The sequence below is a fragment of the Somniosus microcephalus genome, chromosome 1, assembly GCF_052327205.1.
Source record: "Somniosus microcephalus isolate GS21.2 chromosome 1, FLI_Smic_1.0, whole genome shotgun sequence".
Classification (NCBI taxonomy): Eukaryota; Metazoa; Chordata; class Chondrichthyes; order Squaliformes; family Somniosidae; genus Somniosus; species Somniosus microcephalus.
Genome location: NC_140987.1, coordinates 226291892 through 226314590, shown reverse-complemented (window position 1 = coordinate 226314590; position 22699 = coordinate 226291892). Strand labels below are relative to the sequence as shown.

Genomic DNA, 22699 nt, shown 5'->3' with positions numbered 1-22699 from the left:
GTACCTGCATATTAACTTTGTGATTTGTGTACAAGGACACCCAAATCCCCTTGAATCCCAACATTTACTAGTCTCTCACCTTTTAAAAAATATTCTGCTTTTCCATTCTTTCTAACAAAGTGGATAATTTCACACTTCTCCACATTATACTCCATCTACCACCTTCTTGCCCACTCACTTAACTGGTCTATATCCTTTTCCAGCCTCGTCACATCCTCCACACAGCTTACTTTCCCACCTAGCTTTGTACCGTCAGCAAACTTGGATACATTACACTTGGTCCTTTCATCCAAGTCATTAATATAGATTGTAAATAGCTGCGGTCCAAGCAATAATCCTTGCGGCACTCCACTAGATGCACCCTGCCATTCCGAAAATGGCCTGTTTATTCCTACTCTCCGTTTTCTGTCTGTTAACCAATCTTCAATCCATGCTAACTTATTACCCTGAATCCCATGAGCCCTAATCTTGTGTGGCATCTTATCGAATGCCTTCTGAAAATCCAAATATACTACTTCCACTGGTTTCCCCTCATCTACCCTGCTAGTTACACCCTCAAAAAACTCCAATAGATTTGTCAAACACAATTTCCCTTTCATAAAACTATGTTGATTCTGCCTAATATTATGATTTTCCAAGTGCCCTGTTACCATGTCCTTAATAATAGATTCTTGCATTTTCCCTACGGCTGATGTCAGGCTAACTGGCCTATAGTTCCCAGTTTTCTCTCTCCCTCCTTTCTTGAATAGCGGGGTTACGTTTGCTATCTTCCAATCGACAGGGACCATTCTAGAATCTAGGGAATTCTGGAAGATCAAAACCAATGCATTCGCTCTCTCTGCCACCTCTTAAAACCCTAGGATATAGCCCTTCAGGTCCAAGGGATTTGTTGGCTTTTAGTCTCATTAATTTCTCCAGTACTTTCTCTTTACTAATATCAATTACTTTAAAGTTCCTCACTCTCGTTAGACCCTTGGTTCCCCACAATTTCTGGTATGTTCTTTGTGTCTTCTACTTGTAAGAGTTTCGCAAAATTCCCCTGAAAACAAGAGAAACATTGGTCCACATCGTGGATGAAGATTTATGTGTTTTTGAATTGCCTCTGGGTCAGATCAATGTTTTGAAGCATGTTCAGAGCCACGAAAGACTGCTGGACTAGACTACAACAGAGTCAAGGAAATTTGGGGAAGTATTCACACACATTGAGAAGGAACATCTTTTAAGGCTTGTGCTTTGGAGCCCGGTCAAACACAGAGGTTTACAGCTTGTAATGTGTTTGTGTGAAAGACCTGGCAATCAAACCAGGGAGGTCAGGAGTTGCCCACTTGACCCGAGGTCGATTATGGCTGGCTATGATTCAGCAGCCAATCACAGTCCTTGTGTTTGTGTACGGGAACTTTAGGCAGGAATTTTTCCAGACAGAGCGGCAGCGGCAACAGGTATAAAAGATAGCTACTGAGAAGCTATCGGGTCTCTTTTTACTTCGGCTCTTCTCTTTTTACTTCACTGGATCACAGGTGAGCAGAGTGTTCTGACTCCTAAACAAGACAACCTAGCAAGGAGTTTGGGGTGGTGATTTAAGGGAATTGCTGAGATTGTTTAAATAACATTGTAGCCATTGTATCCCTCGTTTTTGCCGTGTGTACCCCCTTGTTATATACTTTTGTTGCATTTACTATGTTCGTGTGGTATAGTTAATATTTGATTATGGTTCTTTAGTTTAATAAATTTTGACTTTGCTCATATCCAAACCAATTGTCCGCTTTAACATCATTAATTGTAAGTCCTCCAGTCAGAACTGAAAGGTGGGGTAGCGATTCGGAACCGCTGTTAAAATTGGTTTACAGTGCAGCAGGCAAAAAGGCTGCTGGCCAGGTATGTTACCATAATAAACCAGGTAATAGATGCCCCCCCTACATACTGTGAAGACAGATACGAAGTATTTGTTTAACGTCTCTGCCATTTCTTTATTCCCCATTATTATTTCTCCTGCCTTAAGGAACCCACGTTTGCTTTCGCAAATCGCTTCCTTTTTACATACTTGTAAAAGCTCTTACAATCTGTTTTAATATTTCTTGCAAGTTTACTCTCATATTCTAAATTCTCCCTCTATCAATTTCTTGGTCATCCTTTGCTAATTTTTAAAACCCCCTCAATCCTCAGGCTTACTACTCTTTTTGGCAACACTAAGCCTCTTCTTTTAATCTAATACTATTAACTTCTCTAGTTAGCCACAGTTGTACCACTTTTCTAGGAGTTTTTATTCCTCAAGGGAATGTATATTCATTGGAGAATGTTTGCCATTGCTCATCTACCGTCATATCTTTTAATCTAATTTCCCAATCTACCTCAGCCAACTCGTCCCTCAGACCTCCGTAATTGGCTTTGTTTAAATGGAAGAGACTAGTTTCAGACTTAACCACATCACTCTCAAACTTAATATGAAATTCTATCGTATTATGATCACTCCTCCCCAAAAGATCCTTTACTATGAGATTACACAACACTAAATCTAAAATAGCCTACTCCCTAGTTGGTTCCTTGGCATATTGTTCTAGAAAACTGTCTCAAATGCATTCCATGAACTCATCCTCCAAGCTACTTTTGCCAATTTGGTTTGTTCAGTTCAAATGTCTTATCTCCACATTCCTAAAGAATGTGACACCATCACAGCTTAAAGTAGTTAATTACAGAAACTCTACTGATGCAGTTCACAGGTAAAATTTTAATTTCTCCAAAAATAGAGCAAATTGGGCTGCAAGGCTACCACAGCAGACTAATCCACAAATTATTTCTTTTTCATATAAAAACCATCCCAAACAGCACAAAATACAAAAAAAAACACCAGTATTATAATGAAATATATTGAATTAAAGTTAGAAAGGAAAGGAATTTTTTCAGATCATTTTAGAGTTCCCAACCCTTCTGGTTTCAACTGGACGATGACAACAACAACTTGCATTTATATAGCGTAGTAACACAGTAAAACGTCCCACGGTGCTTTATAGGAGCGTTAATAAACAAAATTTGACACCGAGCCACATAAGGAGATATATGGGCAGATGACCAAAAGCTTAGTCAGAGGTAGGTTTTAAGGAGCGACTTAAAGGAGGAAAGAGAGGTAGAGAGGCGGAGAGGTTTAGGGAGGGAATTCCAGAGCTTAGGGCCTTGGCAGCTGAAGGCACAGCCATCAATGTTTGACCAATTAAAATCAGGGATGCTCAAGAGCACTGATGCTGAAAACGCAGGAGAAAAGTTTGTTGCATCGCCAGTGTGTCGGCACAGCAGTCTGTCCCTGTGCAGGAACTCTGGGACACCGCTCTACCTCCCTGTCAGTTTTCATTCAGTTGCCAGTTGCGATAGACTGCACTGTGTAATTTCCCATCTCCGGACCAGTGACATCACCCCACCACTGCAGGGAACCCGGACCAGCTGATGTCCGGAGCACTCGAGCCACAGGAGATAGAGACTGGAGACTTGGTTTGGAAGGAAGAGGAGGAGTAATGAGAGATAGTAACTGTGGAATGGGTACTCGAGGGGGGGAGGGGGGAGAGAGAGAGATGAATGCATGGCTCAAAGACTGGTGTGGGAGAAATGGGTTTCAATTCCTGGGGCACTGGCACCAGTACTGGGGAAAGTGGGATCTGTATCGTTGGGATAGTCTTCACCTGAACCGTGCTGGGGCCAGTGTTCTGGCGAGTCGTATAACTAGGGAGGTAGAGATGGCTTTAAACTAAATATTGGGGGCATGAGATCAAATTTGGGAAGATGTGGTAATTCAAAGATTAGAGACAAGGCAAGAGAGAAAGGTATTAATATGGGAAATGATAAACAGACCATGACAGGAAGGGATAGAGAGTACAAATCGAAGAGTAAATCAAAATTCCCTAGATTCGGGGAGGTTCCATTCGATTGGAAAATAGCGAATGTAACTGCTTTATTCAAAAAGGGAGGGAGACAGAAAGCAGGAAACTACAGGCCAGTTAGCTTAACATCTGTTATAGGGAAGTTGTTAGAAGCTATTATTAAAGACGTTGTAGCAGGACACTTGGAAAAGTTCAAAGTAATCAGGCAGAGTCAACATGGTTTTGTGCAAGGGAAATCATGTTTAACCAATTTATTGGAGTTCTTTGAGGAAGTAACATATGCTGTGGATAAAGGGGAACCGGTGGATGTATTGTACTTAGATTTCCAGAAGGCATTTGATAAGGTGCCACATCAAAGGTTATTGCAGAAAATAAAAGCTCATGGTGTAGAGGGTAACATATTGGCATGGATAGAAGATTGGCTAGCTAACAGGAAACAGAGAGTAGACATAAATGGGTCATTTTCTGATCGGCAAGATGTAACAAGTGGTGTGCCACAGGGATGAGTGCTGGGGCCTCAACTTTTTACAATTTATATAAATGACTTGGATGAAGGGACCAAAGGTATGGTTGCTAAATTTGCTGATGACACAAAGATAGGTAGGAAAGTAAATTGTGAAGAGGACATAAGGAGGCTACAAAGGGATACAGATAGGTTAAGTGAGTGGGCAAAGATCTGGCAAATGGAGTATAATGTGAAGTTGTCCATTTTGGCAGGAAGAATAAAAAAGCATATTATCTAAATGCTGAGAGATTGCAGAGCTCTGAGATGCAGAGGGATCTGGGTGTCCTAGTGCATGAATCGCAAAAGTTTACTATGTAGGTACAGCAAGTAATTAGGAAAGCTAATAGAATGTTATCGTTTATTGTGAGGAGAATTGAATACAAAAGTAGGGAGGTTATGCTTCAGTTATACAGGGCATTGATGAGACCACATCTGGAGTACTGTGTACAGTATTGGTCTCCTTATTTAAGGAAGGATGTAAATGTGTTGGAAGCAGTTCAGAGAAGGTTTACTAGACTAATACCTGGAGTGGGCAGGTTGTCTTATGAGGAAAGGTTGGACAGGCTAGGCTTGTATCCGCTGGAGTTTAGAAGAGCAAGAGGTGACTTCATTGAAACATATAAGATCCTGAGGGGTCTGGACAGGGTGGATGTGAAGTGCATGTTTCCTCTTGTGGGAGAATCTAGAACTAGGGGTCACTGTTTAAAAATAAGGGGTCGCCCATTTAAGACAGAGATGAGGAGAATTTTTTTTCTCAGAGTCGTGAGTCTTTGGAACTCTTCCTCAGGAGGGTGGTGGAAGCAGAGTCTTTGAATATTTTTTAAGGCAGAGGTAGATAGATTCTTGGTAAGCAAGGGGGTGAAAAGTTATCGGGGGTAGGCGGGAATGTGGAGTAATTGGATCAACCATAATCTTATTGAATGGTGGAGTAGGCTCGAAGGGCCGAGTGGCCTACCCCAGCTCCTAATTCATATGTTCGTATTAAGCCCCACGACCAAGCTTAGAACACAAGAACATAAGAAATAGGAGCAGGAGTAGGCCATTTGGCCCCTCAAGCCTGCTCCGCCATTCAATAAGATCGCGGGGTGAAGTGTATTTAAAAGTTCATGTATTGGAGTCTCTCCGGAGGTCTTATCTGCCGCTGTGATCGACGTGGCGACGGCAGGGGTGGTGGAGCTTCCGGCGTCGCGTCCCGTGTAGGCTGGTGCACTGGAGTGTAGTCCTCGTGGGTGACGGGCTCAGGCGTGCCGGCTGCTGGGGTTGGATATCGGGTCGTGGGGGGGGGGGGGGGGGGGGGGTGGTAATGGGTAGTGGGTTACAGCGGTCCCCGAGGGTGCGAGGTCTCGTATGGAGACTGTGTCCTCCCGCCCGTCCGGGTACGCAATGTAAGCGTACTGGGGGTTGGCGTGGAGGAGGTCGACCCTCTCGACCAGGGGGTCCGTTTTATTGGTCCTCACGTGTCTTCTCAGTAGTACCGGCCCTGGGGACGTCAGCCATGGCGGTAACGATGTCCCCGATGTGGACTTCCTTGGGAAGACAAACATTTTCTCGTGAGGGGTGGCATTGGTGGCAGTGCAGAGCAGTGACCGAATCGAGTGGAGCGCATCGGGGAGCACCTCCTGCCAGCGGGAGGTCGGAAGGCCCCTAGACTTTAAGGCTAGTAGGGCAGCCTTCCAAACTGTTGCATTCTCTCTTTCCACCTGTCCGTTCCCCCGGGGGTTGTAACTGGTGGTCCTGCTTGTGGCTATACCCCTAGCGAGCAGGTACTGGCGGAGTTCGTCGCTCATAAACGATGAGCCCCGGTCGCTATGGATATAGCTGGGGAAACCGAACAGGGTGAAGAGGTTGTTCAGACATTTAATGACGGTGGCACTGGTCATGTCCGGGCAAGGGATAGCGAACGGGAAACGGGAGTACTCGTCAATGATGTTGAGGAAGTACACATTGCGGTCGGAGGAGGGGAGAGGCCCTTTAAAATCGACGCTCAGGCATTCGAAAGGGCGAGTGGCTTTTATCAGGTGGGCCCTGTCTGGTCTATAAAAGTGCGGTTTGCACTCAGCGCAGACTTGGCAGTTCTTGGTCGTGGTCCTGACCTCCTCGATGGAGTAAGGCAGGTTGCGGGCCTTGATGAAGTGGAAGAACCTGGTGACCCCCGGGTGGCAGAGGTCATTGTGGAGGGCCCCCAGCCTATCGATCTGCACGCTGGCGCAGGTGCCACGCGATAGGGCATCTGGGGGTTCATTGAGCTTCCCAGGCCGGTACAAGATCTCGTAATTGTAGGTGGAAAGTTCGATTCTCCACCTCAAGATCTTGTCATTTTTGATTTTGCCCCTCTGCTTGTTGTTGAACATAAAAGCAACTGAACGCTGGTCAGTGAGCAGGGTAAATCGTTTTCCGGCCAGGTAGTGCCTCCAATGGCGCACAGCCTCCACAATGGCCTGGGCCTCCTTCTCGACCGCGGAGTGTCTGGTCTCCGGGCCCTGGAGGGTTCGTGAGAAGGCGGCCACAGGTCTCCCCGCCTGATTAAGGGTGGCGGCCAAGGCAAAGTCGGACGCGTCGCTTTCCACCTGGAAGGGGATGGATTCGTCCACTGCGTGCATGGTGGCTTTGGCAATGTCTTCCTTGATACGGTGGAAAGCCAAGCGGGCCTCTGCCGTCAGGGGAAAAGAGGTGGACTTGATCAGCGGACGGGCTTTGTCTGCATAGTAGGGGACCCACTGAGCGTAGTAGGAAAAAAACCCTAGGCACCTCTTCAGAACTTTTAGGCAGTGGGAGTTCCATAAGGGGACGCATCCGGTCTGGGTCGGGACCGATGACCCCGTGTTCCACAACACAGCCAAGGATGGCGAGGCGGTCTGTGCGGAATATGCACTTCTCCTTGTTATATGTCAGGTTCAGGAGTTGGGTGGTGTGGAGGAATTTCTCAAGGTTTGCGTCATGGTCCTGCAGGTCATGGCCGCAGATGGTCACATTGTCTAGGTAAGGGAAAGTGGCCTGCAGCGCGTTTTGATCGGCCATCCGGTCCATCTCCCTTTGGAAGACGGAGACCCCGTTGGTAACGCCAAAGGGAACCCTAAGGAAGTGATAGAGGCGGCCGTTTGCCTCAAAAGCAGTATACTGGCGGTCTTCAGGGCGGATGGGGAGCTGGTGGTACGCTGATTTCAGGTCAATGGTCGAAAAGACGCGGTACTGCGCGATCAGGTTGACCATGTCAGCTATGCGGGGGAGTGGGTAGGCGTCCAGCAGGGTGTAGCGGTTTATTGTTTGGCTGTAGTCGATGACTAGGCGTTGTTTTTCGCCGGTCTTAACGACCACAACCTAGGCTCGCCAGGGGCTGGAGCTGCCCTCGATAATCCCCTCCTTCAGGAGCCGCTCCACTTCGGTTTTGATGAAAACCCTGTCCCCGGCACTGTATCGCCTGCTCTTTGTGGCGATGGGCTTGCAGTCGGGGGTGAGGTTAGCAAACAGTGGGGGGGGGTGGGACTCTGAGTGTGGAGAGGTTGCATCTGGTGCGCGGCGGGCAATTTGGAGGCTGCTGGCTGCGGACTGTGAGTGGGGGGAGGGGGCCACCGTACGCCATCGTAACGCTTTTGAGGTGGCACTGGAAATCCAACCCCAGTAGAACGGCAGCGCAGAGGTCGGGCAGGACCAGGAGTTTAAAATTATTGAACACAGTCCCGTCTACTACTAGTGTCACCACGCAGTAGCCGCCAATGTCTGCTGACTGGGACTCGGAGGCCATAGAAATCCGCTGGTGCGCAGGCAGGACTGGGAGAGAGCAACGCCGCACCGTGTCGGGGTGGATGAAGCTCTCTGTGCTCCCGGAGTCAAAAAGGCAGTTTATTGCATGGCCGTTTACCTTAACGTCCATTTTGGACCGAGTTAGTTGGTGCGGTCTCGTTTGGTCCAGCGTAACAGAGGCCAGCGTAGGGGTCGGTGTGTCGCTGCGGGTATCAGATTGGGGGGGGGGGGGGTTGGCGGCCTGCTGCGTCCCGGCTGGTGTCCAAGATGGCGGCGTCCATGATTCCCATGTGGCTGGAGTCGTCCAAGATGGCTGCTGCTGCGGTGGTTCGCACATGGCTGGGGAGGCCCAAGATGGCGGCCCGCACGGCCCACACGCGGCGCTGTTGGGGGGCCCAAGATGGCGGCTCGCACGGCCCACACACGGCGCTGCTGGCGTTCGGGGTGGCTTTGGCCTTGCAGACGCTGGCGTAGTGTCCCTTTTTCCCGCAGCCCGAGCATGTCGCATTCTTCGCCGGGCAGCGCGCTCTGGGGTGTTTGGCCTGGCCACAGAAGTAGCATTTCTGGCCTTGGGATACTGCTGTCTGGCTTTGGGACACTGCTGCGGTAGTTGGGCCGTCGTTGGGCTGTGGCTGGGGTGGCACGGTGCTATGGGGCTGTCCTACCGTGTCCCAGGTTGTCGTTCTCCACGGCGTCCACGGTGCAGAGGAGTAGGCATCCATGCCCCGGTAGGCTGCGTCCAGCGTTAGTGCAATTTCGGAGGCTTTGTCGAGGGTGAGGTCACTCTGCTCCAGCAGTCGCTGTCGGGTGTAGTTGGACCTGTGGCCCGCTACGAAGGCATCCCGGATCAGTTCCTCCGTGTATGTAGTGGCCGTTACCGCCTTACACCCACAGGCCCGGCCAAGCACGGACAGAGCTTGGAGGTATTCCTCAGTCGATTCCCCAGGTTGTTGCTTGCGACTCCCCAGTAGGTGCCTGGCGTATACTTCGTTCACAGGGCGCGTGTACTTGGCCTTGAGGAGCTGGAGGGCGGCTGTGTACGAGGTCGCGTCCCGGATGACCGAGTACACTCGGTGGTTCACCTTGGAGATCAGGACAGTTTGTTCGCATCCGTTACAACCGCCGTGGAGGCAGTCAGGAATGTCTCGAAGCACATGAGCCAGTGAGGAAACTTGGTGGAAGCGTCCGCTTCCCGACTGTCCAGGTCCAGGCATGCTGGTGTGAGGATCTTCTCCATTATAAAAAATTTAGTTAATAAAATTGATGCGCCATCAATTACTCAAAAGACTGAGGTTAAGCGAGTAACAACCAGGCTTTTATTAACTAAAGAATGAAGGTCTTGTCTCGAGTGGTCGACCCGTCCAGAATACTAAGGGACTGGGAGGTAGTCACTTATATACCTGGAATAGTGGGAGGAGTCAGCTGAGGCATGTCCAGACCTGTACCTAGTGGAATACACATACACTTACAGACAGGTATAACAGTGGTTTACCACACATGGCTAATCTGATCTTGGCCTCAACTCCACTTTCCCGCCCGCTCCCCATAACCCTCGACTCCCCTGTAGCTCAAATATCTGTCTGTCACCGCTTTGAATATATTCAATGACTCCACCTGCACAGCTCTCTGCGGTAGAGAATTCCAAAGATTCACGATCCTCAGGGAAGAAATTCCTCCTCATCTCAGTTTTAAATGGGTGCCCCCTTATTTTGAAATTATGCCCCCTAGTTCTAGGATCCCCCACGTTCTAGGATCCCCCACGAGGGAAATCATCCTCCCTGCATCTACCCTGTCATGTCCACTCAAAATCTTATGTTTCAATAAGATCACCTATCATTCTTCTAAACTCCAATGAGTATAGGCCCAACCTGCTCAACCTTTTTTCCTAAGACAACCCCTTCATCTCAGGAATCCACCTAGTGAACCTTCTCTGAACTGCCTCCATTGCAAGTATATCCCTCCTTAATTAAGACCAACTGCACGCAGTACTCCAGGTGTGGTCTCACCGGCGCAAGACTTCCCTACTTTTATACCATCCTCCCCCTCCCCCACTGCACCACCACGGTCCAGTCTATTCCATATCCTCGCCTCCAGTCCCCAAAGTCATTTCCACACTATACCCATGGAAATTTGTACTACTTGTGCCGAGGTCAGTTTGTGAATGGTTTATGCAAGGCACCCCACAAGGCGTCAACCACCACCTGGACTGCAGCAGTGTCAGGATCCTCACCTGGCACTCAGGAGCTACCTCTAGAAAATGCTCTCTTGTCCATCACACAATCCAGCACCTCTCATCTGAAAGGACAAGACCGAATGAGTGAGAAGCAGAAGACAGAGAATTTTGTCTTTGCCTTTCTTTGAGTCATGCTCTTCTCAGCTCCGCAGTCTAAGCCCCATTCGCCATCCCACCCCACCCCACCCTCCAAGTTCAGGCTGTCCAGCATCCTCACATCTGACCCCCAAGTCACTTCCACACAGGACCAAAGAGAAACTTCTGCCACCTGTGGCAAAGTTCATTTATGAATGGTTTGTACAAGGCAATCACATCTTGAAACGGCTAGGCTCTTACATGGAAAGTCAGGATGCAGCATCCAACCCATCACGAGAGCTCTCTCCTGTGTGGAAGTGAGATCGAGCAGGATGTCCAAGAACCAAACTTTGTAAGCCAGCAAGGGGCACGCTCTAAACCCCAGCTTGTTCAGATAAAGACTCATCCTACAGAATCATAGAATGATACAGCACAGAATGAGGCCATTCGGCAAAGCGTGCCTGTGCCGGCTCTTTGGTAGAGTTAACCAATTAACCCCACTCCCCTGTAATTTTTTCCCCCTTCTATCCAATTCCCTTTTGAATGTTACTATTGAATCTGCTTCCGCCACCCTTTCAGGCAGTGCATTCCAGATCACAACAACTCGTTGTGTAAAAAAAAAAAAGTTTCCTCATGTCTGGTTCTTTTGCCAATCACCTTAAATCTGTGTCCTCTGGTTACTAACCCTTGTGCCACTGGAAACTGTTTATTCTGAATTACTCCATCAAAACCATTCATGATTTTCATGAACACCTCTACGCTAAAGAACAAGCCCAGCTTCTCCAGTCTCTCCATATAACTGAGGTCCCTCATCCCTGGTACCATTCTAGTAAATCTCTTCTGCACCCTCTCCAAGGCCTTGACAACCTTCCTAAAGTGTGGTGCCCAGAATTGAACACAATACTCCAGCTGAGGTCTAACCAGTGATTTGTAAAGGTTAAGCATAATTTCCTTGCTTTTGTACTCAATGTTCCTATTAATAAAGCCAAGGATCCCACATGCTTTTTTAACAGCGTTCTCAACTTGTCCTTCGAAGATTTGTGAACATACACCCCTAGGGGTCTCTGTTCCTGCAACCCCTTTAAAATTGTACCATTTAGTTCAATTTGCCTCTCCTCAGTCTTCCTACCAAAATGTATAACTTCACACTTCTCTGCATTAAATTTCATTCACCACATGTCTGTCCATGTCCTCCTGAAGTCTGTTACTATCCTCCTCATCCCCTACATGGGGTGATTTTCTGATTAGGCACTACCAGTGAGATGCGCACTTGCAGGAAATACTCCCAAGGACATCAAAGATGTGCAGCCCTTGATTTCCTATCCACTAAGTTTCACAAATGGAAAATTGCAGGCTACAAGAGTGCAGATCCCCACTGGTAGCATCATATTGTGGAAGTCAGCCAATTGCCTCCTACTGCAACTCATTCATTCCCAGGACCTCAACTGTGGAACTCCTGGTCCAGCTCAGTTTTTCTTTCCACCTAAAGTCTTAAGGCTTTTGAAACCCAAGCTTGGTGTCATCTAATCACCAACTTCCTGATTTACCTTGTCTTCTTTTTTATCCTTTTCAACCATGGTGGTGTTCTGGCCCTCCACCTCAATAATTTTTTTTAAAGCAGCGCTGGTTTTAAATAAAATGTTTATTTGATAAAGAAACAAATTCATACGATAACCATTTAGATAATGCAGCGCATTAGCTTTTTTTTTTAATGGTTATATTACTAAAACAAATCATCAACAATCCTTTATGGCTCAGCAGGTCACTGCCCCAACTACCTGAACCACCCATACATGTCAAGAAGTTTGATTGCCAGTCTGTGCCGTTACCTCATCTCAGCCAGGGCAGTGGTCGTGGTGCTATCAGTGGCCTCAATGCCTCTGGATTAGGGAAGAGGAAAATAAATAAGCCACAGTTCCTCTCTTGACCACTATCCAGCGACCCCTGCTCAAATCAGGGGACAATAGGACTGAGCTTAGCTGTAATGGTCCTCAAAGTTGAACAGCCTGATACTCACTGCTTAGGTCATTCAGGCAAAGAACCAGAAGGCACCTGGTGCCCATGGAACCATAACCCTGCAAGAAGCCAATGCCTTCAGGAAGAGGAAGAGAAAAATAATGTCATGTCGTGAGACTCAAAATAGAACGGTCCTTTAAACATTTAAAGATGTACTTACTTCTTTCCAAAATAGTTGGACGAAGTCTTATGATTTTCAATTCCTGAAGTGAATGGGGCAATATTCTTTTCTTTGATTCCTACAAGTGGACTCTTCAAGACTATAGGTGTTACACTGGTATTAAAACATAGCCTGCAAAACATAATTTAGTCAATTGAGCTCAGCAGTGATGACACAAAGATTAGCAAACGTGCAAAAGGAAACAGGGTAATAGATTGGAGAAAAGCTGATTTTGAGAGGCTGAGAAAACAACTTGGGAAAATAAAATGGACAACAATATTAGCAAACAATGACGTAGAACAGCAATGGGAAACATTTAAAATGGTGTTCAACAGAGGCCAGGAAAAATATATTCCACTAAAACACAAGAACAAACTAAACACTAATGAGACACCATGGATGAATAAAGACAAAGGGAAAAATTGAGGGTAAGGAAAGGGACACACATTAAGTACATGGACAGTAGGGGAGAGCATGACAAAAGTGAATACAGAGACTAGGAGAGAGGTCAAAAAAACAATTAGGAAGGCAAAGAGGAACTATGAAATTAAATGGAACGGAACAGAAAACAATAGTAAAATATTCTACAGGCAAATACATTTTAAAAAAGGAAAGTCGGGATGGGAATAGGGCCACTAAGGGACGGTCAGGATAAAATCACAGGCAGCGATAGCAAAATGGCAGAAATATTAAATAATTATTTTGCTTCAGTATTTACCAGGGAGACGGATCAGGTGGACATGACATCAAAAAATGGGATTGGAAATGATACAACTGCATTTAAAATAGGAGAGAAATATTAAATAAACTAATCAAACTCAGAATTAAAAACCTGGTCCGGACAGATTGCATCCATGCATTTTAAAAGAATCAAGAAGAGATAGCAGAGGCATTATTATACCTATTTAATAATTCATTAGAAAAGGTGTAGTGCCAGAGGACTTGCAGATAGCTACGGTTATACTTATATTTAAAAAGGGAGATAGAAGATGTCCAGGGAACTCTAGACCTGTCAGCTTAACATCGGTGGTAGGAAAAAATAATGGAATCCCTACTAAAGGAGAAAATAGAAGAACATCTAGAAACCAAAAATATAATAAATGAATAGTCAGCATGGGTTTCAAAAGGGAGTCTTGTTTGACCAACCTCATTGAATTCTTTGAAGAGGTAACAGAGAGAGTAGACAAGGGCAATACAGTAAGTGCAATATATCTAGATTTCCAAAAGGCCTTCGATAAGGTACCACATAATAGAGTAATGAATAGGGTCAGAACATGTGGAGTCAGGGGACAAGTAGCAGAATGGATAGCTAGCTGGCTTCAAGACAAAAAGCAGAGAGTAAGGGTAAAGAGTAGCTACTCAGAGTGGCAGAAGGTGGAAAGTGGAGTCCCACAAGGATCCGTGCTGGGACCGCAGTGGTTCACAACTTATATTAACGATTTAGACTTTGGAATCAAAAACACAATTTCTAAATTTACAGATGACACCAAACTTTTTTTTGGGGGAGGGGGTGGATAGTCAATACTGAGGAGGACTGCAACAAATTACAAGACGACATTAATAAACTTGCAGAATAGGCATATAATTGGCAAATTAATAGGCATAGATAAGTGCGAGGTATTACAAATTGGTAAGAAAAATAAAGGAAATCATATATTACTTGGAAAATAAGAATCTAAATGGGGTAGAGGAGCAAAGGGATCTGGGAGAACAAATACACAAATCACTAAAAGTTGCGACGCAGATTAATAAGGCCATTAAAAAAAGTGAGAAGTTGCAACGCATTTTTGACCCTCTCTGCGCATGCACACCCGTTTGGTACCACGCAGGTGCGCTTGATCCGGTCGTGTATGCACAGTACTCAACCCACGCTTCACTCCACTCGGCTCAGTGCGGAGAAGGTCAGGGGATCGGGCTGGTTGGGGGGTGGCAGGGGAAGGAGAGGCAATCGAGGGAGGGGGAGATCGAGAGCGAGAAAACGGAGATCAAGGGGTAGAGAGAGAGAGAGAGAGAGAGAGAAGCTCGCAGAAGGAGAGGTGGTCATGAACTTATGGAGGGGGGGTGGGGAGGGTTTGGACACGGTGAGAATAGTGGGGGGGGGGGGTGAGAATAGTGGGGAGGGGGGGGTGAAGGGGTAGAACATGACCCAGGTCTAAAGGAGCGGTGGCGGGGGGGGGGGGGAGGAATTGAGAGCAAGAACGTGGTCCAGGTGGGAAGATAAATCACATTCTCCCGCTCGGTTAGGCCTGGGTCATGTCGTTCCACCCCCTTTACACCTGCACCACATTTGCCCTCTCTTCCTTTCCCGCAACCCACCCCCCAACCAGGCCACAGCGGTTCAAGAAGGCATCTTATTACCACCCTCTCAAGGGCAATTAGGGATGGGGCAATAAATAAATGGAATTTTTAAAATGAGAGCATATTCGGTGTTGGTTCTACAACATGCACATTCGTGTGTTATTTGCTGGACTCCGCTATTCCAATGTTCTCCTGGCCAGCATCGCATCTTCCATCCTCAATGAACTTGAGCTCATCCAAAACTCTGCTGCACGTATCCTAACTCGCAGCAAGTCCCATTCACCCATCATCTCTGTGCTCGCTTAGTTGTGCGGCCGTGCAGCTGTCTGGAGGTCCCACGCAGCCAGTTAAAGGGACCGCGCACCCAAAAGAAAATTAGGGGGAACACTAAAATAAAAACAGAAAGTGCTGGAAATACTCAGCAGGTCAGGCAACATCTGTGGATAGAAAAACAGAGTTAACAATTCAGCGGCCTGAAACGTTAACTCTGTTTCTCTCTCCACAGATGCGGCCTGATCTGCTGAGCATTTCCAGCACTTTGTTTCTATTTCAGATTTCCAGAATCCACAGTACAGGAAACTCTCGATTTACCGGCACCGAAATAACCGGAAATCTCTTAACCAGCAAAATTCAGGAGTAGGTTCAGGTAAGTTTTACTTCATATTAGTGGCCGTTCCTGGGTCTGTGGCTGCGTAATCGGGGTTCCTGCACTTGTTGCTAAGCAACAGGGACACTTGGTCTGTGGCCGGGGTTCCTGCAGCTGTTGCTAAGCAACAGGGAAGCCTGGATTTGTTGCTGTGTACGGAGCTCTCATACCTTTTAACTATGATGTGGAGATGCCGGTGTTGGACTGGGGTGGACAAATGTAAGAAGTCACACAACACCAGGTTATAGTCCAACAGCTTTATTTGACGAAGGAGCAGCGCTCCGAAAGCTTGTGATTTCAAATAAAGCTGCTGGACTATAACCTGGTGTTGTGCGACTTCTTACCTTTTAACTATACCTCTCTGTAATCCGGACTTTTTGATAAACCGGCACCACGCCGGTCCTGGATAAAAAAAGTTTCCTGTATTTTGCTTTTGTGTTAGGGGGATCATTGTCTACCAACACTTTGATTTTAAAATTCTCATCCTCATGGTCTCATCCTTTCCTATCTGACTGCGGCAGTGTGCGCGCGCCTAACCACACTGTTGAGCTCTGGAGCTGGCTGTCACAATGAATGCATCATATTACAGATTGCAAAGTACTTGATTACTCAAGCAGGCAGGATCGAATTACACATTCCATACAAACTACTGGGTGTGTCTTGTCCTCCAATGGCACCAATCAGAAATCTGCTCTTGCCCTCCAAGGAGACCAATCAGAACTTTGGTGTTACAAATAGTTACAGCCTTAAAAAAAAACCATGCATTCGGGTTTATTTCTAGAGGGATAGAATTGAAAAGTAGAAGTGATGCTAAACTAGTATCGAACCTTGGTTAGACCACACTTGAGTACTGTGTACAGTTTTGATCACCATATTATAAAAAGGATTTTGAGGCACTGGAGAGGGTGCAAAAAAGATTTACAAGGATGATACCAAAACTGCGAGGTTATACACGTCAGGAAAGGATGAACAGGCTGGATCTCTTTTCTCTTGGAAACAGAAGACTGAAAGGTGTCCTAATAGAGGTCTTTAAAATTTTGAAAGGTTTTGATAGAGTAGACACAGAGTGTGTTCCCACTTGTGGGGAAGAACAAAACTAGAGTTCATCAATATAAGATAGTCACCAAGAATTCAGAAGTAACTTCTTTACCCAGAGAATGGCAAGAATGTGGAACTCTCTACTATAGGGAGTAGTTGAGGCGAATAGTATAGATGCTTTTATGGGGAAACTAGATAAGCATATGCGGGAGAAGGGAAGAGAGGGTCATGCTGATCGAGTTAGAGGAGGAAGGATGCGAAGAGGCTCGAGTGGAGCATAAATGCCAGCATGGACTGGTCGGCCAAATGGCCTGTTTCTGAGCTGTATATTCTATGTAATTCAATGCAAGAGCTTTTAAAGTACTGCCCTTTACAAGTTACCAGCTTTATAGAGCTATATAAATGGTATGAAGTAAACTGTTCCACAAAGTTAACAAAAAGGTACGCAATTTTTAAGCTGTTTGAATTTCTACCCTGCAAAATAAAGATACACCTGCACTTTGTCAGAAAATGAGTTGCCATTGGTAAGGTTAGAAGGTTTACTGCTGCTGTTAACATCTGCCCAAGTCCAAGAACTATCATTCAACTCTACTTGTACTAAACCACCAGCTTTCATACTTCATTTTTGGTTTAGCTTCTTCTGAAAGTCTTGAAGGGTTTGGAGTTGAGTTTACAACTGATGTTTCTGCATTATAAGTGATCCCAAATTTTTCCACAATGGACACGTCTGCCTGTGGCACTAGGGCCTCTACGCCAATGAGGAGGGGCTCTTCTGCTTCATCAACAAATTCTCTTTCATCATCATCATCAACACCATCACCACCGCCATCCACATTGGCTTTGTCATCAGCAACGGCTATTGGTGCTAGCCGAGGCTCCATCTGTTTACTTGAACTGCAGTAGCCTTCAAAAGAGAAAGGAAAGAAAATGATCATCCTTGTAAAGCTTATAGAATCAAATTGTTTTAAAAAAACAATTTCCAGATTTAATTAAAAAAACAAATTCCACTTCAATTTTCACGGAACAGTTTGGGCCATTTTTTTTGATCCGGAAGGCACAAAGACTAACTGGTAGATGGAAAAAGGCACAGGACACAGTAAAGACAGGTGGTTATTGCTCTAACGGTCACTAAAGACCACAGCATCAGCACACTGTTACCAGCAGTGTGTGTGAGGCAATGACTTCAATTGTGATTTAAAGAAGTCCATGACAAACAAATGACATGGTCAACAGAGAAATACCAAAACATACAAGAGTTTATGTAATGTTGCAGCTTCTTAAAAAAAGTTCGATGAAAAATGTTTAATTCAGCGCACTGAAGGTCACTCATTTTTAACTCTCCCATCTAAAGTTTAACCACTTATTTGCACTTGAATTATCTGCCTTTTCAATTCACCACATTCTTTAAAGAAAGTGCTTTATGAGACATCTCCACAGTATACAGCACCCTCATTTTTCTTAAGTTATTTGTAGTTCATCTTTTCTTGGTGAATAAAACTACATGATGTTTACTTTTTTTAATATATTATACTTGTCTTCATTCCCATACCTGGGTGTACAGCACAGCAATATCCCCAAGACCAGATTTTGAGGACTCAATTATCTGCCAATTCCCATCATCAATCAGGAGTACCTAATTATATTTGGTGTAACCTTACTGTTCTTGCATCTATTATCTTGCTTATGTGTGGCAAAAATTTATTTTTGTGTCTATTAAATGATTGATTGAAGTGCCTTATCATTAGAAACAGTACACCGAGTTGATTTAGTTTTCTGAAATCACAGAAAACACTTTAAATTATGGCAAAACACGATCAACTAATACACATTGGGCAGCAGTTTCTGTGAAACAAAGATGTTTTCATATGTTAGCACAGATTGAATGCAGAGGCATTGTGTGGTACCTCTATCTTAAATGGCATGGTGGGAGAGAAGTTTAATTCCAGTTACCACAGATATCTCAACTAGTGGACAAAAATCCTATGCTTGCCAAAGGATAGCTCCATCTTAAGTAATCAAAGATGCTAATGCGTTTGGGTCTTTTGTTCTGACATGTCTGGAGATGTTGTTCCATATGCCCTGATCCAGATCAAAGAATCAGGCCCATCCTTGGGGCAGTGTCTTTGATTGACAGTGATGTCAGAGACCTGCAAGGGGCAAGATTAATGATTGGCTGTAAGCCCTCTCGACAGACAGCTTTAGCCAGGGATCCCAATTACTGGGTTATATTGGACTTCATGCACTTAGTTCATTAGTGTGCATTCAATCTGGGCTATAGCTGGGAGTCTGCAGTCCATTGCTTCAGTCAACTGTAGGAGCTTTGTTCGTTTGATTGCATGGCATGTTTCAACATGTAAAAATGAACATTGGTTTTCAAGGTTCAATATATGTTAATGGCCCTGGGGAGGCATCTATTATTTTTATATTCACTGAAGAGACCAATAAAATTTATAATATTGGATATGCTGGTTTCTGTTCATTTACCTGCTTTATTTTAAAATAAACCAGCTTTGGTTTAGAGCCCAAATCTATGTCTGACAAAGTGTATATTCAATGCAACCATCAGAGAGAAGGGAATCATGTGGCAGCGCATGATCCATTCAAGTAAGCCAAGGTACAATGGCAAAGGTTCTCTGTTCTATCCCTATATCTCACTATCAACTACATATTGGGCAGGTTAATCAAATCAAATCAACTTTTATTGTCATTGTTAGTGCACAAGTGCAGTACAACGAAATGTAGGCTTGCGGCTCCCGAGGGTGTACATTTAGATTAAGACATTTAAACATTCAACATACATTTGGCTTGTAATACATTAACATAAACATAACCATAATAAAGTGCATTGGCAGATGTGCAGGCTTTAGAGTTTATTTGTGGAGTTCAGTAGGATGACAGCCCTGGGAAAGAAGCTGTTCCTAAATCTGGTCGTACGGGTGCGAATGCATCTGTAGCGTCTCCCAGATGGCAGGAGGGCGAACAGACTGTGGCTGGGGTGGGTAGGGTCTTTGATGATGGACCGTGACCTCCGTAAGCAGCGTTTCTGGTATATGTGCTCTATGGTCGATAGCCGGGTGCCGGTAATGCGTTGGGCAGTTTTGACTACCCGCTGCAGGGCTTTCCGGTCATCGTAGCTACAGCTGCCATACCATACTGTGATACAGTTTGTCAGGATGCTCTCTATTGTGCAGCGGTAAAAGTTAGAGAGGATCAGGGGTGACAGGTTACATCCCTTCAGCCTCCTTAGGAAGTATAGGCGCTGCTGGGCCTTCTTCACCAGAGAGGAGGTATTGAGAGACCAGGAGAGGTCTTCCGTGATGTGGACTCCAAGGAACTTAAAGCTGTCCACCCTTTCCACCACAGCCCCATTGATGTGAATGGGAGTGTGACTTCCGCCTTTAGACTTTCTGAAGTCCACAATGATTTCTTTGATTTTCTTGATGTTAAGGGCCAGGTTGTTATCGGCGCACCACTTCACGAGATGCAGGACCTCCTCCCTGTAGGCTGACTCATCGTTGTTGGTGATCTGGCCTATTACCGTGGTATCATCCGCAAACTTGATGATGGTGTTGGAACCATGAACAGCCACACAGTCGTGGGTGAAGAGGGAGTAGAGGAGGGGGCTCAGCACACATCCTTGTGGGGCCCCCGTGTTCAGGGTCGGGGGGGGGGGGGGGAAGGTGTGGTTACCTAATTTGACAGACTGGGATCTGTTTGTTAGGAAGTCCAGGGTCCAGTTGCAGAGGGAAGTGTTCAGGCCAAGAGTGTGGAGTTTGGTGGCCAGCTTGTTGGGGACGATAGTGTTGAATGCTGAGCTGTAGTCTATGAACAGCATTCTGATGTAGGTCTCTTTACCATCCAAGTGATTCAGTGCCGAGTGTAGAGCAGTTGTGATTGCATCCTCCGTTGATCTGTTTGCACGATAGGCAAACTGGTGTTGGTCAAGAGAGGCGGGAACACTGGCTTTGATGTGAGCCAGGACCAGTCTCTCAAAACACTTCATTATGATGGGGGTGAGTGCGACAGGTCAATAGTCGTTCAGGCACGTCACAGCCGTTTGTTTTGGCACAGGAATAATGGTAGCGGTCTTGAAGCATGTAGGGACTAGCTCTGGATCTGGATCCCAGGGGTCAGGAATTCAACTTATAGGAGTGGTGGATGACACTGAACCCGAGAAAAACATCCAACGTAAAAACTCAAAAATCTGGCAGTATGTTATTCTAAACATTTTTGATCTTTTTTTTTCCCCGTGGCGATTTGTTCCAAATTCACTTTCCAATTATGTCCTGTCTTGATGGGTTTTATGCTTTTGGAACTTCTAACCCCTTTGTCCAGGATTATTTCAGCTCTAGTATATTAACCACTCATGCGCGAGTCTCAACTCTGCATATCTTTGAGGATGTCCATCCTTGCCTTTAGATCTAGGGAAGCTTTCCGTATTCAAGAAACAAACAGCAAGCCCTATTTAGTCATATCTGTTAGCTACAAAACTTATGCCTCTATAAACTCGCATTCCAGTCTTCCAAAGTGGTAGAGCATTGCATTAGATCTAATTTTAAATTTAAAACATCAAGCAAATTGAGGTTTTAAAAAGATGAACAAGCACGAGTCATGTAATTTACTGTAGACATCTTTCACCTAACTCTTTGCAACACGAGAATTGATAGAACCTATTTAATCTACACTGCTTTTTTCCCCCTCTTTCAAACATTTCAAACTGACTCCTCAAACAAACCTTTTGAGTTGAATAGAGCAGCTCCTTTTCATATTCCGGAAAAGAGTTACCAAGACTTCCTGGATTTTGAATATTTGACCATTCAAGTTTAAAAAGAACTGCCAATCATATGCAAACTGAACCTATTACACAGCATTGTTTAAGTTTCTCTCTCCAGTCTGTATCTGACAAAACCTCCAACATTTTCTGTTAAAACTACACCCATCAATCCTAGAGGCTGCTGAGGCAATATCATTACAAAAGGACAAAATGAAGTTAAGTGGTACAAACCATTATTTTCTTTCCTCTTGTCGGTGAACGGTTCTGCCACATGATGAGATTGGCTATTTTCAGGTAGTTGCAACTGCGATCTGGCAGCAGACGATTTCTAGGAGGAAAAGTAGTGTTTTTTTTAAACTTGATCAGGCATTGAGGAAAGCAAGGTGGTTTTTTTTTGTACACTGACAGAAGATGGTTCTCATTACATCTGTGCTAAACTGACAAGCAGCTACAGACAAGAAACCATCCTTTAACCTCTGGGGCTTGGGCTTAATTCCAACCAAAACTGATGGGATGATGGTCTCATTACACTGCTGGCTGCAAGGAACCCAACTGAAATGAATCCGGATAGTATCAACGCAATTCAGAGTAGGCATAGCACAGAACACAAATTATACGGGTGCCTATAAGGATGGATGCTGCAGGAAATGTATCACAAGAGTGGAGCTAAGGCACATAGGAAGCTTCACAGTGCAATTAACTCATGCTGTACCTGGACTGATTATCCTGGATGTTGACACTGGGTGCCTGAAAATATGTTCATTCCCTAACAGAAAAAAAATCTTCTATTGCCTAAGAAAATGGCAATTCTAAACATAATCTACAACTTTACTGTAATGGAAAAAATCTCGCAGCAATTTCACAATGTAGAACTCCGACAAAAGAACAGAGAGAGATTTTTTTTTTTTTTTTTTAAATCAGAAATTAGTGATGTAGAAACCATTTAAGACAAGATAAAATATAAGTAATGAGTTTGGTCACCTTTTTGCCCTGGAGATCCTTTGGAGATTCTTTCACTTGGTTTTTCTCTTTTGAAAATGGGACTTCAAAGTGGGGTGTAGAATCCAGCTGTGAACCGCTATTATTAATACTGTCTGAAAAAGGGTTAAGAATTAATAACTGTAAATCACTCCTTGTTCAGTCTTTCCCAACAAGACACACTATCAAACATGAAGAATTATAACAGCAGCCAGCTATGCTTCAGCAAAGTGGCTGCAGAATGAACAAAAGCAAACTTCTCAACTCAATACATTGCACTAAATATGTAGTGTAGCATTCAGATATTTTTATTTGTCAAGTTCTGGCTTTAGGATTTCATAATATTTGCTGGTCATAACTGGAACATGG

General features: G+C 45.1%; 1 protein-coding gene across 5 annotated transcripts in view; it reads right to left on the bottom strand.

Moving 5' to 3' along the window:
- LOC147124655 (uncharacterized) overlaps nt 1-22699 on the bottom strand; it is a 176738-nt gene that overhangs the window by 136620 nt on the left and 17419 nt on the right. For all 5 annotated transcript variants that reach the window (XM_085991062.1, XM_085991090.1, XM_085991079.1 and 2 more), the window contains 4 exons: nt 22334-22446; nt 21584-21680; nt 17197-17482; nt 12597-12728 (listed from right to left, as the gene is read on the bottom strand). In XM_085991062.1, coding sequence (XP_085847188.1) covers nt 12597-12728; nt 17197-17482; nt 21584-21680; nt 22334-22446 — 628 coding nt within the window. The remainder of the gene's footprint in view (nt 1-12596; nt 12729-17196; nt 17483-21583; nt 21681-22333; nt 22447-22699) is intronic.